The 15,286-nt window shown below is 36.0% G+C and overlaps 2 protein-coding genes across 3 annotated transcripts in view; both read right to left on the bottom strand.

Annotated features, from left to right (window-relative positions):
* The window catches only part of GPR174 (G protein-coupled receptor 174), a 322,211-nt gene that overhangs the window by 295,200 nt on the left and 11,725 nt on the right, over window positions 1-15,286 (bottom strand). The gene's annotated exons all lie outside the window — the stretch shown is intronic.
* Window positions 7,316-14,411, bottom strand: P2RY10 (P2Y receptor family member 10). Of its 2 annotated transcripts, none has more exons than XM_053580506.1 (2): window positions 14,359-14,411; window positions 7,316-11,981 (listed from the first exon to the last, which is right to left on the bottom strand). In XM_053580506.1, exon 2 carries the CDS (start codon window positions 11,966-11,968, stop codon window positions 10,955-10,957), a length of 1,014 nt encoding a protein of 337 aa, XP_053436481.1. In that variant the 5' UTR covers window positions 11,969-11,981; window positions 14,359-14,411; the 3' UTR covers window positions 7,316-10,954. The 2 variants fall into 2 exon arrangements, with proteins under 2 accessions (XP_053436481.1, XP_053436480.1); XM_053580505.1 differs by lacking the exon at window positions 14,359-14,411 and adding an exon at window positions 12,358-13,838.

Genomic DNA, 15,286 nt, shown 5'->3' with positions numbered 1-15,286 from the left:
AAACTCTTACAGGTGATCAAGAAATATACTAGAATTGCTCATGCTTAGATTGAAGTTGTGCAGTTAGGGACAATGCTGTGTAATGAGGTCATGCCTCTTGTCGCACACCTGCCATGAGGTGGACATATGTCTCATGACTAAGGATAACTTTGATCGCTTGTGTTTTAGAGCACTTTGCTGCAAGGGACGACCACCCGCACGCCCAGAATATGACCTGGTTTGCATAGGCCTCACAGGTTCTGGTAAGACAAGTCTGTTGTAAAAGCTCTGCAGTGAAAGCTCTGAGGATGTTGTGTCAACCACAGGTTTTAGTATAAAAGCAGTGCCATTACAGAATGCCATCTTGAATGAAAAAGAGCTTGGAGGGGCTGATAATATCCGGAAATACTGGAGCGGCTATTACCAAGGATCTCAAGGGGTAATATTTGTATTAGACAACGCCTCTTCAGAAGATGATTTAGAAACTTCTAGAAATGAACTGCACTCAGCCCTTCAGCACCAACAATTATGCACTTTACCTTTTTTAATATTGGCCAATCATCAAGAAAAGACAGCTGCCCGCTCTGTACAAGAGTCTGGGGATATAGGACTCCAGGCATCTCTGGATGGTGGGATCTGCCTATCATCACTCCTGAGAGGATACAGAGAGTCAGTGAGAGACTTCTGGACCACAAGAGGAGGACTAAAACAGTGGAAAACCGGCAAGTGGTCGCGTGTGTTCAATCCGTCTAAACCCACCCGCAACTTCCACAGGCACAAGAACTTAAAGAGCAAGAGGAAGTGAAAGGAAAATTAGGGCAAAGAAACAGATAAAAGAAATCACCCATGAGGAAGAATCAACAGAAAACTCCAGGCAACATGAAGAACCAGTCCAGAACAACCCCGCCAAGGGACCATGAGGTAGCTACTGCAGAGGATTCCACCTATACAGAAATGTTAGGAATGACAGAAAGGGAATTTAGAATACGCATGTTGAAAACAATGAAAGAAATGATGGAAACAATGAAGGAAACTGCTAATAAAGTGAAAAATAACCAAAAGGAAATCCAAAAACAGAATCAAATAAGAGATGAACGATATGAAGAATATAAAAAGGATATAGCAGAGCTGAAGGAAATGAAACAGTCAATCAGGGAACTTAAAGATGCAATGGAAAGTATCAGCAACAGGTTAGACCATGCAGAAGAAAGAATTTCAGAAGTAGAAGACAAAGTTTTTGAGATAACTCAGATAGTAAAAGAGGCAGAAAAGAAGAGAGAGAAAGCAGAATGTTCACTGTCAGAATTATGGGACTTTATGAAGCGTTCCAACATACGAGTTATAGGAATTCCAGAAGGGGAAGAAGAATGCCCCAGAGGAATGAAAGCCATACTAGAGAATTTTATAAAAGAAAATTTCCCAAATATCAACAAAGATTCTGACACACTGCTTTCAGAGGGATATCGGACCCCAGGTCTCCTCAACTCTAACCGAGCTTCTCCAAGACACATTGTGATGAACCTGTCCAAAGTCAAGACAAAAGAAAAGATTCTGCAAGCTGCCAGGAGTAAGCGCCAGTTGACCTACAGGGGCAAATCCATCAGATTGACGCAGACTTCTCTAATGAAACTTTCCAAGCAAGAAGACAATGGTCATCTATCTTTAATCTACTTAAACAGAACAATTTCCAGCCCAGAATTCTGTACCCTGCTAAGCTAAGCTTAAAAATTGATGGAGAAATCAAATCATTTACGGATATACAAACATTGAGGAAATTCGCCACAACAAGACCAGCTATACAGGAAATAAATACTTCAACCTGTTCTGCACACTGACCACCAAAATGGATCAGCAGCAAAGTAAGAACTCAGAAATTAAAGGACAGAACCAAACCTCCACGCTGATGCAAAAGATAAAACTAAGCAATGGACTCTCACAAAATAAGACGAATAGAATACTACCACACTTATCAATTATCTCCATGAATGTTAATGGCTTGAATTCCCCACTGAAGAGACATAGATTGGTTGACTGGATTAAAAAACACAAGCCATCCATTTGCTGTCTGCAAGAAACACACCTGGCTTCAAAAGACAAATTAAAGCTCCGAGTCAAGGGTTGGAAGACAATTTTTCAGGCAAATGGAATTCAGAAGAAAAGAGGAGTTGCAATCTTATTTTCAGATACATGTGGATTTAAAGCAACTAAAGTCAAAAAGAAAAAGATGGTCACTTTATATTGGTCAAGGGAAAAATACAACAAGAAGACATTTCAATTCTAAATATCTATGCACCCAATTTAAATGCTCCCAGATTCTTGAAACAGACCTTACTCAGTCTGAGCAATATGATATCTGATAATACCATAATAACAGGGGACCTTAACACTCCTCTTACAGAGCTGGACAGATGCTCTAAACAGAAATTAAACAAGGATATAAGAGACTTAAATGAGACCATAGAACAACTGTGCTTGATAGACGCATATAGAACACTCCATCCCAAAGATAAAGAATATACATTCTTCTCATCACCCCATGCAACATTCTCCAAAATTGATCATATACTGGGACACAAAACAAATATCAACAGAATCAAAAGAATTGAAATTTTACCTTGTATCTCCTCAGACCATAAGGCACTAAAGGTGGAACTCAACTCTAACAAAAATGCTCCACCCCACCCAAAGGCATGGAAATTAAACAATCTTCTGTTGAATAACAGATGGGTGCAGGAAGAAATAAAACAGGAAATCATTAACTTCCTTGAGCATAACAACAATGAAGACACAAGCTACCAAAACCTGTGGGATAATGCAAAATCAGTTTTGAGAGGAAAATTCATCGCTTTAGATGCCTACATTCGAAAAACAGAAAGAGAGCACATCAACAATCTCACAAGAGATCTTATGGAATTAGAAAAAGAAGAACAACATAAGCCTAAACTCAGTAGAAGAAAAGAAATATCCAAAATCAAATCAGAGATCAATGAAATTGAAAACAAAAGAATCATTCAGAAAATTAATGAAAGAAGGATTTGGTTTTTTGAAAAAATAAATAAAATAGATAAACCATTGGACAGACAAACGAGGAATAGAAAAGTAAAATCTCTAGTAACCTCAGTCAGAAATGATAAAGGGGAAATAACAACTGATCCCACAGAGATACAAGAGATCATCTCTGAATACTACCAGAAACTCTATGCCCAGAAATTTGACAATGCGAAAGAAATGGATCAATATTTGGAATCATACCCTCTCCCTAGACTCAGCCAGGAAGAAATAGAGCTCCTGAACAGACCAATTCCAAGCACTGAGATCAAAGAAACAATAAAAAATCTTCCAACCAAAAAATGCCCTGGTCCAGATGGCTTCACTCCAGAATTCTATCAAACCTTCAAGGAAGAGCTTATTCCTGTACTGCAGAAATTATTTCAAAAAATTGAGGAAGAAGGAATCTTCCCCAACACATTCTATGAAGCAAACATGACCCTGATACCAAAACCAGGAAAAGACCCAAACAAAAAGGAGAATTTCAGACCAATCTCACTCATGAACATAGACGCAAAAATTCTCAACAAAATCCTAGCCAATAGATTACAGCTTATCATCAAAAAAGTCATTCATCATGATCAAGTAGGCTTCATCCCAGGGATGCAAGGCTGGTTTAACATACGCAAGTCTATAAACATTTTCCACCATATTAACAGAGGCAAAAATAAAGATCACATGATCCTCTCAATAGATGCAGAAAAAGCATTTGATAAAATCCAGCATCCTTTTCTAATTAGAACACTGAAGAGTATAGGCATAGGTGGCACATTTCTAAAACTGATTGAAGCTATCTATGACAAACCCACAGCCAATATTTTACTGAATGGAGTAAAATTCAAAGCTTTTCCTCTTAGAACTGGAACCAGACAAGGTTGTCCTCTGTCACCTTTACTATTCAACGTAGTGCTGGAAGTTCTAGCCAATACAATTAGGCAAGACAAGGAAATAAAGGGAATCCAAATGGGAGCAGAGGAGGTCAAACTCTCCCTATTTGCTGGCGACATGATCTTATACTTAGAGAACCCCAAACACTCAACCACAAGACTCCTAGAAGTCATCCAAAAATACAGTAATGTTTCAGGATATAAAATCAATGTCCACAAGTCAGTAGCCTTTGTGTACACCAATAACAGTCAAGATGAGAAGCTAATTAAGGACATAACTCCCTTCACCATAGTCTCAAAGAAAATGAAATACCTAGGAATATACCTAACGAAGGAGGTGAAGGACCTCTATAAAGAAAACTATGAAATCCTCAGAAAGGAAATAGCAGAGGATATTAACAAATGGAAGAACATACCATGCTCATAGATGGGAAGAATCAACATTGTTAAAATGTCTATACTTCCCAAAGCAATCTACCTATTCAATGCCATTCCTTTTAAAATACCAACATCGTACTTTCAAGATTTGGAAAAAATGATTCTGCGTTTTGTATGGAATGGGAAAAATACCCATATAGCTAAGGCAGTTCTCTGTAACAAAAATAAAGCTGGGGGCATCAGCATACCAGATTTTAGTCTGTACTACAAAGCCATAGTGCTCAAGACAGCATGGTACTGGCACAAAAACAGAGACATAGACACTTGGAATCCAATTGAAAACCAAGAAATGAAACTAACATTTTACAACCACCTAATCTTTGATAAACCAAACAAGAATGTACCTTGGGGGAAAGACTCCCTATTCAATAAATGGTGTTGGGAGAACTGGATGTCTACATGTAAAAGACTGAAACTGGACCCACACCTTTCCTCACTCACAAAAATTGATTCAAGATGGATAATGGACTTAAACTTAAGGCATGAAACAATAAAAATCCTCCAAGAAAGCATAGGAAAAACACTGGAAGATATTGGCCTGGGGAAAGACTTCATGAAGAAGATTGCCATGGCAATTGCAACAACAACAAAAATAAACAAATGGGACTTCATTAAACTGAAAAGCTTCTGTACAGCTAAGGAGACAATAACCAAAGCAAAGAGACAACCCACACAATGGGAAAGGATATTTGCATATTTTCAATCAGACAAAAGCTTGATAACTAGGATCTATAGAGAACTCAAATTAATCCACATGAAAAAAGCCAACAATCCCATATATCAATGGGCAAGAGACATGAATAGAACTTTATCTAAAGACGACAGACAAATGGCTAACAAACACATGAAAAAATCTTCATCATCTCTATATATTAGAGAAATGCGAATCAAAACAACCCTGAGATATCATCGAACCCCAGTGAGAATGGCCCACATCACAAAATCTCAAAACTGCACATGCTGGTGTGGATGTGGAGAGAAGGGAACACTTTTACACCGCTGGTGGGACTGCAAACTAGTACAACCTTTCTGGAAGGAAGTATGGAGAAACCTCAAAGCACTCAAGCTAGACCTCCCATTTGATCCTGCAATCCCATTACTGGGCATCTACCCAGAAGGAAAGAAATCCTTTTATCATAAGGACACTTGTACTAGACTGTTTATTGCAGCTCAATTTACAATCGCCAAAATGTGGAAACAGCCTAAATGCCCACCAACCCAGGAATGGATTAACAAGCTTTTGTATATGTATACCATGGAATACTATTCAGCTATTAAAAAAAAATGTAGACTTTACATCCTTCGTATTAACCTGGATGGACATGGAAGACATTATTCTTAGTAAAGCATAACAAGAATGGAGAAACATGAATCCTATGTACTCAATTTTGATGAGGACAATTAATGACAATTATGGTTATGAGGGGGTAAACAGAAAGAGGGAAGGAGGGAGGTGGGTGGGGCCTTGGTGTGTGTCACACTTTATGTGGGCAAGACATGATTGCAAGAGGGACTTTACCTAACAATTGCAATCAGTGTAACCTGGCTTATTGTACCCTCAATGAATCCCCAACGATAAAAAAAAAAAAAAAACTTAAATTATGGTGAATTACAACTTAAGTAAAGTGAAATCAAAGCTCATGATGTATTCCTTTATACTTGTAACTTTCTGGATATATTTTCCCCTCTCCTTCAGAAAACTGTGTGCTTCCTCAAGTGACTTTGGAATAAGATGATTAATAGGAGCAATATTGTTCTTTAATCCCAAATGTAGATGAGCCAAGAACATAAAATGTTCTAACTCCAGGCCTCCCTCACACTTAGCATGTGACCCATGGCAAATAGCTTTGTTCCTGTGCTTGGCTTCTCACCTGTAAAATAAGAATAATGCAATTTATTATGTTAAGTGAGTGGGATTAATTTGGATAATTTATTTTGATGTTTGAAGTGCTAAGTGAAAACGTAACCATATAGAGAGTTTTTATTTAAAATTTAGAAAAATGGTAGAAAGATATTATTTAAGAGAACTCATGTCTGCCTCTAATTATCTTCATTCAGCATTAGGTATTTATTACCTTTTTCCTTTACAGATTGTGGAAAATGCCTTATAGATAATATTACATAATTGAAGTAAAAATAACAAGAAGATCTATTTAGAAAGTCATTCATGTTCAGATGGTTAGCATTGTAATTGTGATGCCTTCTTGGTTGTTCTTAAGACCTTAACTAAAACTTTTAACTTTTCAGTGTCAGTTTTTCTGTCTGTAGAATGGATTTAATAGTATATAATGATGAGTAGTTATGGATATTAAATTAGTTCATGATTATAAGGTCTTCTGCTGAAAATGCATTGTTCTGATATTCATTGTGGAAATGTGGTAATATATAGATATCTGTGTGTTATAGGATACACATAGATAATTTAATGTGTATATATAAGTTAATACATATACATATTAATATAATATGATAAAGTACCATTGCAATTTCAAATCACTTTATTGAAATTATATGCAATATCTGAAAAAAGATTTTCTTTTCTTTTACTTTTAAATTTAAGAAACTTTGTTTTCCTTAGACATCATATAATTGAAACTAATGTATTTTTTTAAACCTAATATATGACTCATGGTAACCTTCCATAGGAATTAAAGACTGTCACATTGAATAAAAGAAGCTTTTAGCAATTTAAAAAAAAAAAAAGAAATAGACTAGAATTGAAGGATACAAAATTAAAGTCCACTAATCAGTAGCTTTCATTTATGCCAATGACAGTCAAGCTGATAATAAGATCAAAGATTCAGGGCGGCGCCTGTGGCTCAAGGAGTAGGGCGCCGGTCCCATATGCTGGAGGTGGCGGGTTCAAACCCAGCCCCGGCCAAAAAAAAAAATAAGATCAAAGATTCAATGCCTTTTACAGTAGTTTCAAAAAAGATTAAATACCTTGGAATGTATTTAACAAAGGATGTGGATGATCTCAATCAAAAACTATGAACATCTGAAAGAATAAATAGGAGAAGATGTTAACCAATGAAAGAATAACTGTGCTCAAGGCTGGGAAGAATCAACATGAATAAAATGTTCATACTACCCAAAGAATTCTGCCTATTTAATGCATGTCCCATCAAAGCTCAAATTCCATACTCTGAAGAATTAGAAAAATATAGCACCTCATTTCATATGGAACTAGATAAAACTCTGAATAGCCAATACAATTTTTAGAAATAAAAAAGAAATCTAGAGTCATCATGTGACCAGACTTTAGATTATACTACAAGAATATAGTGATCAAAACAGCATGGTACTGGAACAAAAAATAGAGATGTAAATCAATGGAATTGAATAGAGAATGTAGAGGTGAAGCCAGCCACATATTGTCATATGATCTTTGATAAACAAACAAACAAAACAATAACATGCAATGGAGAAAAGAATTCCTATGTAATAAATGATGCTATGAGAATTGGTTAGCCATAAATAGAAGGCTTGAAACTATACCCATACCTCTCACCATTGACTACAATTGAGTCTCGCTGGATTAAAAATTTAAACTTAAGATATGAAAGAATAAAAATTCTAGAAGAGAGTGTGGGGAAAATGCTAGACAAAATTAAACTGGAAAAATATTAAGAAGACACCCCTGGCAACTGCAGCAAGACCAAAGTAAGTAGATGAGGCTTGATCAAGCTATGAAACTTCTGCAAAGCTATTAATTTGAAACAAAAAGTTCAACTCAAACCTAAAAAAACTTTAATTATACATTACCAAATTATAGCTTATGTATCTGAAAAGAAATTCAAGAATTTTGAAAAGTTAGAAAAAAACTTCAATGCAAGTACCACAGCATTCTATTGTATGGCTCTTTGGGATAAAAGGGAAACTCTCTTTAAAATGTGAATATTTACCATGAAATTCATTCTAATACTATAAAATATGTAGGGTCCTAATCACATTAGCTCTGGACTCAGACTTCCAGGGTTAAAATTCCTGGTTCTATAATTTATTAGCTGTAGATTCTTGAGCAAGTTACTCAACTTCTCTTTAGTTTTCTTTCTTTATTTCATCTGTAAATTAAGAATAATTATGGTACTTACCTCCTGGGATTGTTGTGAGAAATATTAATAAATATGGCAATCCACATAAAACCCCTCACATAATTAGACTCAACAGATGATGGATTTTTTTGTATATTTCTGAGTATTTATGTTGTTTGTGAAATTATAGAGATAACACAAATCTCAGTATAAACAATGATATATACTTGGCACTAGGCCTTTGCTTATATTCCTTACATCAAATCGCTAGTACTCAAGACCTGTTATATGTATGTAAGCTTTTTAATCTTCACAGTTTTTATGATCCACTTTGCCTCCTCACCCCAGCATATAAAAGTCCAAGATTCTACACCTGATATTCAAGGCTCTCCATATTCTAGGACTCTAATAACTATTTCATCCATATTAATTATTGTTATCCACTATATTTTTAGCTAAAGTAGAGTATTCAGTACTAGTTACCAGTCCATTTTTTTCTCTCTCTCTTTTTCCACCCTGGCAACAAAGAATGCTTACTCTACCTCTACATTTAATGTCAATTTGCAAACTCCTTGCCACGATTGCAAGGATTAGTTCAAATGCTATTTTTTTGTGTGTGTGTGTGTGTGGGTTTTTTTGGCTGGGGCTAGGTTTGAACCTGCCACCTCCGGCATATGGGACCGGCGCTCTACTCCTTGAGCCACAGGCGCCACCCCAAATGCTATTTTTTTCCTCACAGAAATCCAACTCCAACTACAGAAAATCAGAAAATCTGCTAGTATATGCTAACAGCTCCTGAAATATTTCTCTTCTCCTTCTTTCTCCTTACTACCCAATATGAAATTCAGCTTCTGTGAAACTAAATGTTTCCTGCTTTATCAATTTTGTACATTCAAAGTGAAACATTTACAATTTACTTGGAAAAAAGAATACTCAAATTAAAAATAAAAACTGATTTTCTATTCAAAAAAAGTGGTTAATTATTTATAATTACAAAATTATCTCCCTGTCTAGAAATCGTACTCCTTTTCAAGATTCCTACTTTTTTATTGTCCCTTCTTCCTTTTCCAGACTGTTCAAATAGATATTCTGAGGACTACCACTTCCCTCACCTTCATGCACACCAAATGTGTATGTTATTTAAACTGAAAACATAAAACACAAAATTGATAAGTTAAACTTCATAAATACAGCACGAGAAGCTGAGGGATTATTTGAGTTCAAATTATTACTAATATTTCTGAAATAAAACCCATAACATTTGGGGAAATTAAGATAAGGAGATTGTCAGAAGGAGACCACACACTTTTCTCTCATTTGTCCATGATGTGATAATATTTTCTCTTTCTAATACAATTCATGAATTATGCTCACAGAAAATCTTATGAAAAGTCTCTTAAACTCAAATTTGATCAGAATGATGTGAGCTATGTTTGAGGACAAAAAAAAAAAAAAAGTTTAGGTAAAGTCCTAAAGAACTTCTACATTTTACAGAATGTTCACCACTCAATTTTACAGGTTCCTTTCTTTCATCTATTTATGGGGTTTATATGCCTGTACTCACCCTTAAAATATATTTCATGAGAAATAGTGAGCTATCTGAGTTTCCAATACCTCTTATCATTAAGAATAAGTAGATTAAAACAATATTAGGGCAATACATCTATTTACATTTGAGACATTTCAGCCTGAAGCCTTACATGTCAATATCACAACCCACAGATTCTTTAGATAATTATAGGCTAATCATGTTGAAATGGCCTTGGTCTCATGTGGCTTAACTTTAGTCTGTGTCTTCATCATTGAAGGCAAGTATAGACCTAGTAAATGTAACAATACAAACAAGGAAATAAGCATATGTGTTGTATAGCAGACAAATTTTGCCTTACTACTGTTTATCCCAAGGCAAGTTGCTTACCCTCTCCCAAGTTTAGAAACTTTTACTAACTTATAGGAAAGACCAAATGAGATGTGATTTTGAAAGTATCTAGCAAAATTACAACCTAGAATATAATAGGTACCTAAAACATTTTCAGTAAATTAATGAGTTCCCATTAACTTTATTTTGTCTACGGTTTGTAGTTCTGAAATTTATGCACATATTTCCTCAATTCTTCATGCCCCCTTTCTTCCACATTTATTTGTTAGAAAGATTGGAGACTTTTACCCTATTCTGACATGAAGGTCTTCATATGAAAGGGATTTATTTTTACTTGTTAGAAAGGACTCATGCATGTATTGTATTTTATTAACACCATCCTATTTAGTAAATAATTTTTAAGATAAAGTATCCAATTTCTGTTTGGTTGTAAGCATTTGCAGAAACTTCATCTTAGTCTCTTGGATAAGAATGTGCCTTGAGTTTCACAGAGGAAACAGACAAATGCCATCTTGCCTTCCTCACGCTCAGTCTTCACCATCCTACCCTTATGACCACAACTGTCACAAAAGACAACATATATTACTACTGTTTCCAAAGTTCAATTAAAAAAAATTGGTCAGTAATTATGGCCTCTGGAAAGATCCAAGTAATAGGTAAACAAAGTCACAATTGAAGAGTTATTTATTTTAGCTAATAATTGATGACCCACTCTCCCTGCTCATGAGGCGAGAACGGGTCACTGAGCTGCCATGACGAGATATTTGGTCACGAAACTCTGAGGCCATGAAGTAATATAGAATTGGATCCAAAAGGCAGCAGAGACTTGCAAGACACAGACAAAAAGGGTGGAAATACAGTGTGCTTTGGACAATAGGACAACTGCTAATGATGGTTTCCTTTACCATGGTGTAAAAAATAAAGTTAATATGATAGGGACTGAAGCAAATGAAGAAGACTGCAGAACACATGAAAAGCATTCGCAGTGCTTTCTGCCTCTCATTGATTCCTTGGAAAGCCATTGGTGGCTGTCTCAGGGACATAGTGGTTTTCCAGGTACACCATGCAATGACGATCACTGGGATCACAAATCCTGCAAGCTCAGCAACTGTAATCATCCCAACTAAAGCTACTGCATTCATTTGCTTGTAACCGAGATCAGCAAAGCAGGATTTGGTATTGTTTGCTAAGTCTGTGCTTCTCAGGATGGGAAATGGCAAACAGGCAGTCCCCACAATGATCCAGATGGCAGCACTGATGACCACATCGTATCTACGCTTCCAGTCTCTGGCTCTGAAGGGCTTCAGGAGAAAGAAACACCTTTGAAGGCTGATGCATGTTAGGAAGCAAATGCTGGCATACATGTTGAGATACTTCAAGTAGAAGCACAGTAGACAAACGGCCCTATGGAAAGGCCAGTGATGGCTGATGTAATAGTAAATCCGGAGGGGTAAGGACAGCACATGAGCAAGGTCAGCCACAGACAGGTTGATCATGAAAATGATGGCTTTATTCTTCTTGCTGATGAAGCGACACAGAACCCACAAGGCTGCGCTGTTGGTCAGAAGACCAGGGATGAAAATGAGAATGTAAGTGGTTGCATAGAGGGAGTACTGAAATGTCACATTAGGGACCCTGCAGTCAATGCTGGTACTGTTGCTACTCATCTTGAATGTTTCAGTATATTCATCAAGGTAAGCCATGAATTTATGATCCCTGCACAAAGCAAAGGAAAAAGAAAAGTTTGATGGTTAAGTAGTTCTTTATCTAACACCTAGATCTCTTTTATATTTACAGATATATACAATATTAGAATTAGAAGGGATATGTTTACAGAAGAAGAAGCACAGCCTTAAGAAATACGTATTAGTGATCTGAGGTCACACAATAAATCAGTCATGGAATGATAGAATTGTCCCACAACTACTCTCCAAAATTCCCTTAAGTTGTATCTTGCAGGCAAGAGTGTCTTGAAATATCCAATATGGTCTCAGCACTGAAAATTAGTATAATATTTGATATATCCCTTTTGTTTCCAAATTTCTCTACTGCTCACTGACTCCCAATTTCAATGGATGAAATTAAACCTTACCTTTTAGGTCTTCTTGCCTCTTCTTTGACTTCCACCTTAACCGTTGGGTGCTGGCCTCCTACATTGGCACCCCAGTACTTATAAAATGGCCCCTGCTTCTCAAGCCTGTATTGCCAGTGCCTTGGCTAATTTTCAGGGCCTGAGAATGTTTCTTCCTTATTATTCTTTCATGATAGCTTGTCATGCTGAGGTTCTCCTGCAGTTTGTCTCTCTCCCTTGTCTTGGTCCTATTTTAATTTACATTAAAAACTTAAATAATATAATAATTTAAATGAACTAGGGTATTTCCCTTCATGTAATCTTGAAAGGAGAGATCAATTCTATATCTTAGAGGAATCGTATACTGATGTGGCAACATTGGCATGGAGGATTATCTAAATGTTACAAGGAACATTGCCTAAGACACCAGCAAAATAGAGGCAAAAAAAAAAAAACATTTTTTGAAAACAATTAAATATTTAATACTTTCTATTCACCCCAGTAATCATTATAGGATGAAAAATTTTTGGAATTCCTTAATTATATTTTATGATTTAGTGTGGTTTTGTTACATATTATATTTGGACATAGGGAAAGTAATCTTTACAGTTGCTCAGGGTCTGACTATGGAATTATGCAGATTACCCAAAGAATGGCAAGAGTATACTGATTCATTACTTTTCTTTAACTATCCTGTAGAATTGCAGATTTGGAAGAACAATTTGGAAATGTTCTGCCTCTTCATAATATAGGTAGAAGAAGCAAGGTCTAGAGAGAATAGTTTATGGCAACTTAACCTCTACTAAATGGAAGTTCTGGGAATTCAAATGGAAGGACAAGGTACCTAGTGTTCATTTGCACCCTTCTATCCAAATCATACAAACATGCCTTCTGTCTATATGGTATTAATAGTTACTGTATTAAAAACTTCCAATGGAAAAAATAATAAGGTAGCATAGTTGTTCCTCAGATGGAGTAAGAGTCTTTGTTGTGATTTTTAAATTGTGTTTGTTTTAATTAAATTTATAAAAAAAGAACTAGTTTTATATTCTCCTTAAACGTAGACTGGCTTCCCATATAGTTAAGATCTGATCTACAAAATAAAGATATGATAAAAGAATATAACTGTAAGTGATGAATTTATAGATAAATAGTGTCAGCGTTATGAGCTGCTGTTACTCCAAAAACTACATTTGCTTTCTGGCTCCTTCTAGTTTATTTCCCTACTTGGCTTATCATCTGTGATATGTCTTAAAGACTCATGCAGTCATTTTGCATATGTATGTGTGAGTTAGTATAGAGGTTGGAGGAGTGCTCACAGAAGGAAAGGCAAGAAACAATTTCATGCTGTGACCCTCAAGGATGTACTCAAGAATCTGGAATGGAAGTATTAATGTTATTATCTAATTTAAATCTCACAACTGTGCTAAGAGGTAGGAACTGTTATCACTCTCAAAATGCAAATGAGGAAACTGAGGTTCAGAGAGATTGAGCAAATTGCCTTAATTATCAAAACTAGAAAATTATAATGATAGGATTTACTGTCATTCTTGATGTGCTCCAAAGCCTATTCTACTTCCACTATGTCATTTACTTCTCCCAGACTAGGAGAAACCTCTTAGTAGAATGAGGCTGGCTTAATTATCATTCATTTTAACACATAAAGAGTACCTTGTAGAAGACCATTTCTAATTCTACAGTAGGGCCTTATAATCTTAATAAGCTAGGATTCTTCTAGTTAGGCACTTAAGATGAAACTGAACACTTGTTCCCATGCATGCCACCCACTATCTTTGACTTCTTCACCTATCCCTGCAACTAACTTTGGCCTTAATATTGGCACTGCTTCTGCTATCATAAACTTTCATGCAGAGGCTGTGAGAGAGCAAAGGAGAATTCATCAGTGCATTAAAATTCCAAGAACTAAGAATAGCCAACATCCCCCCAAATCACACTTCCACATTTGCATTTAGCAGACATGGCTATTTGTTTTTCTTCACTAGAGTAGAAAGCTTTGCTTACCTCACAGGAATGTTTGTTCACACCTCTGTATTAAATTAGAGAGCCCGATTATCCAAAACAAAAGGATGGAGGTCAAGTTTACACCTTCATTTTTATTGTGGGTTTTTATGACTTTGCAATTCACAGTTCATTGTGAACTTAGAAATTTTCATGATTGCTTTTTCTACTCCTCCAGACTTAAGGGAAGATAGGAAGGATTTTCCCCAAAAATATTTTCAGTGACTATTAAATTTAAAATACCCATAGTGGGGAGAGGCAGGAAGGATTTATTTTACACTAAGCAGAAATATAGATTCCCTTAGTGAACATTTAGCTTGTGAACAACTTGTGTCACTTCTGAAATTTACGAAAGGAGAACCTAAGAAGCCACCAACAGGGAAATGCTCAGTGGAAGGCCTAAAGTCTCAGAGTGTCTCTCTTTCTTTCTCTCTCTCTCTCTCTCGCTCTACTGTTGACTATTTCTGAGTGGTTTCCTCCTCTTTGTTTACCAATCTATCCCACTTTTATCTAGATATATATTTTGTTCCAGTCTCATAAAGTGATGTAACATTATTGATTCACTCCTGAGTCTATGCTTCCTTTTTGAGTCAGTGCTATGACTTTCTAACCAAACACTCAAGCTGGAAACTGGGGAGTCATTCTGTCCCCTATCCCTATACTTTTTCTCATATCCAATTGGATACCAGATGATTATCTCTTCTAAAAATTTCTCCCATCTATCTATACTTGCACTGTTACTATCCTAATCCAGGTCACTCACTCACTGTCTTCACATTCTTGAATACTGCAACTCTCTTTCTGGACTGCCAGAACTCGAATCTTACACTCCATACAATTTCTAACATCGACAATAAATACATATACCATTAATTAATAGTTCCTATTTATTTACAGGCTAAATATTCTTTATTCATTATGTCATTCATCT

The sequence above is a fragment of the Nycticebus coucang genome, chromosome X, assembly GCF_027406575.1.
Source record: "Nycticebus coucang isolate mNycCou1 chromosome X, mNycCou1.pri, whole genome shotgun sequence".
Classification (NCBI taxonomy): Eukaryota; Metazoa; Chordata; class Mammalia; order Primates; family Lorisidae; genus Nycticebus; species Nycticebus coucang.
The sequence above is the reverse complement of the archived record's forward strand: the minus strand, read 5'-3'. Positions and strand labels throughout refer to the sequence as shown.

What these genes read in the sequence shown, in the direction of transcription:
- P2RY10 (XM_053580506.1), bottom strand. Translation starts at nt 11,968, where the DNA reads ATGGCTTACCTTGATGAATATACTGAAACATTCAAGATGAGTAGCAAC.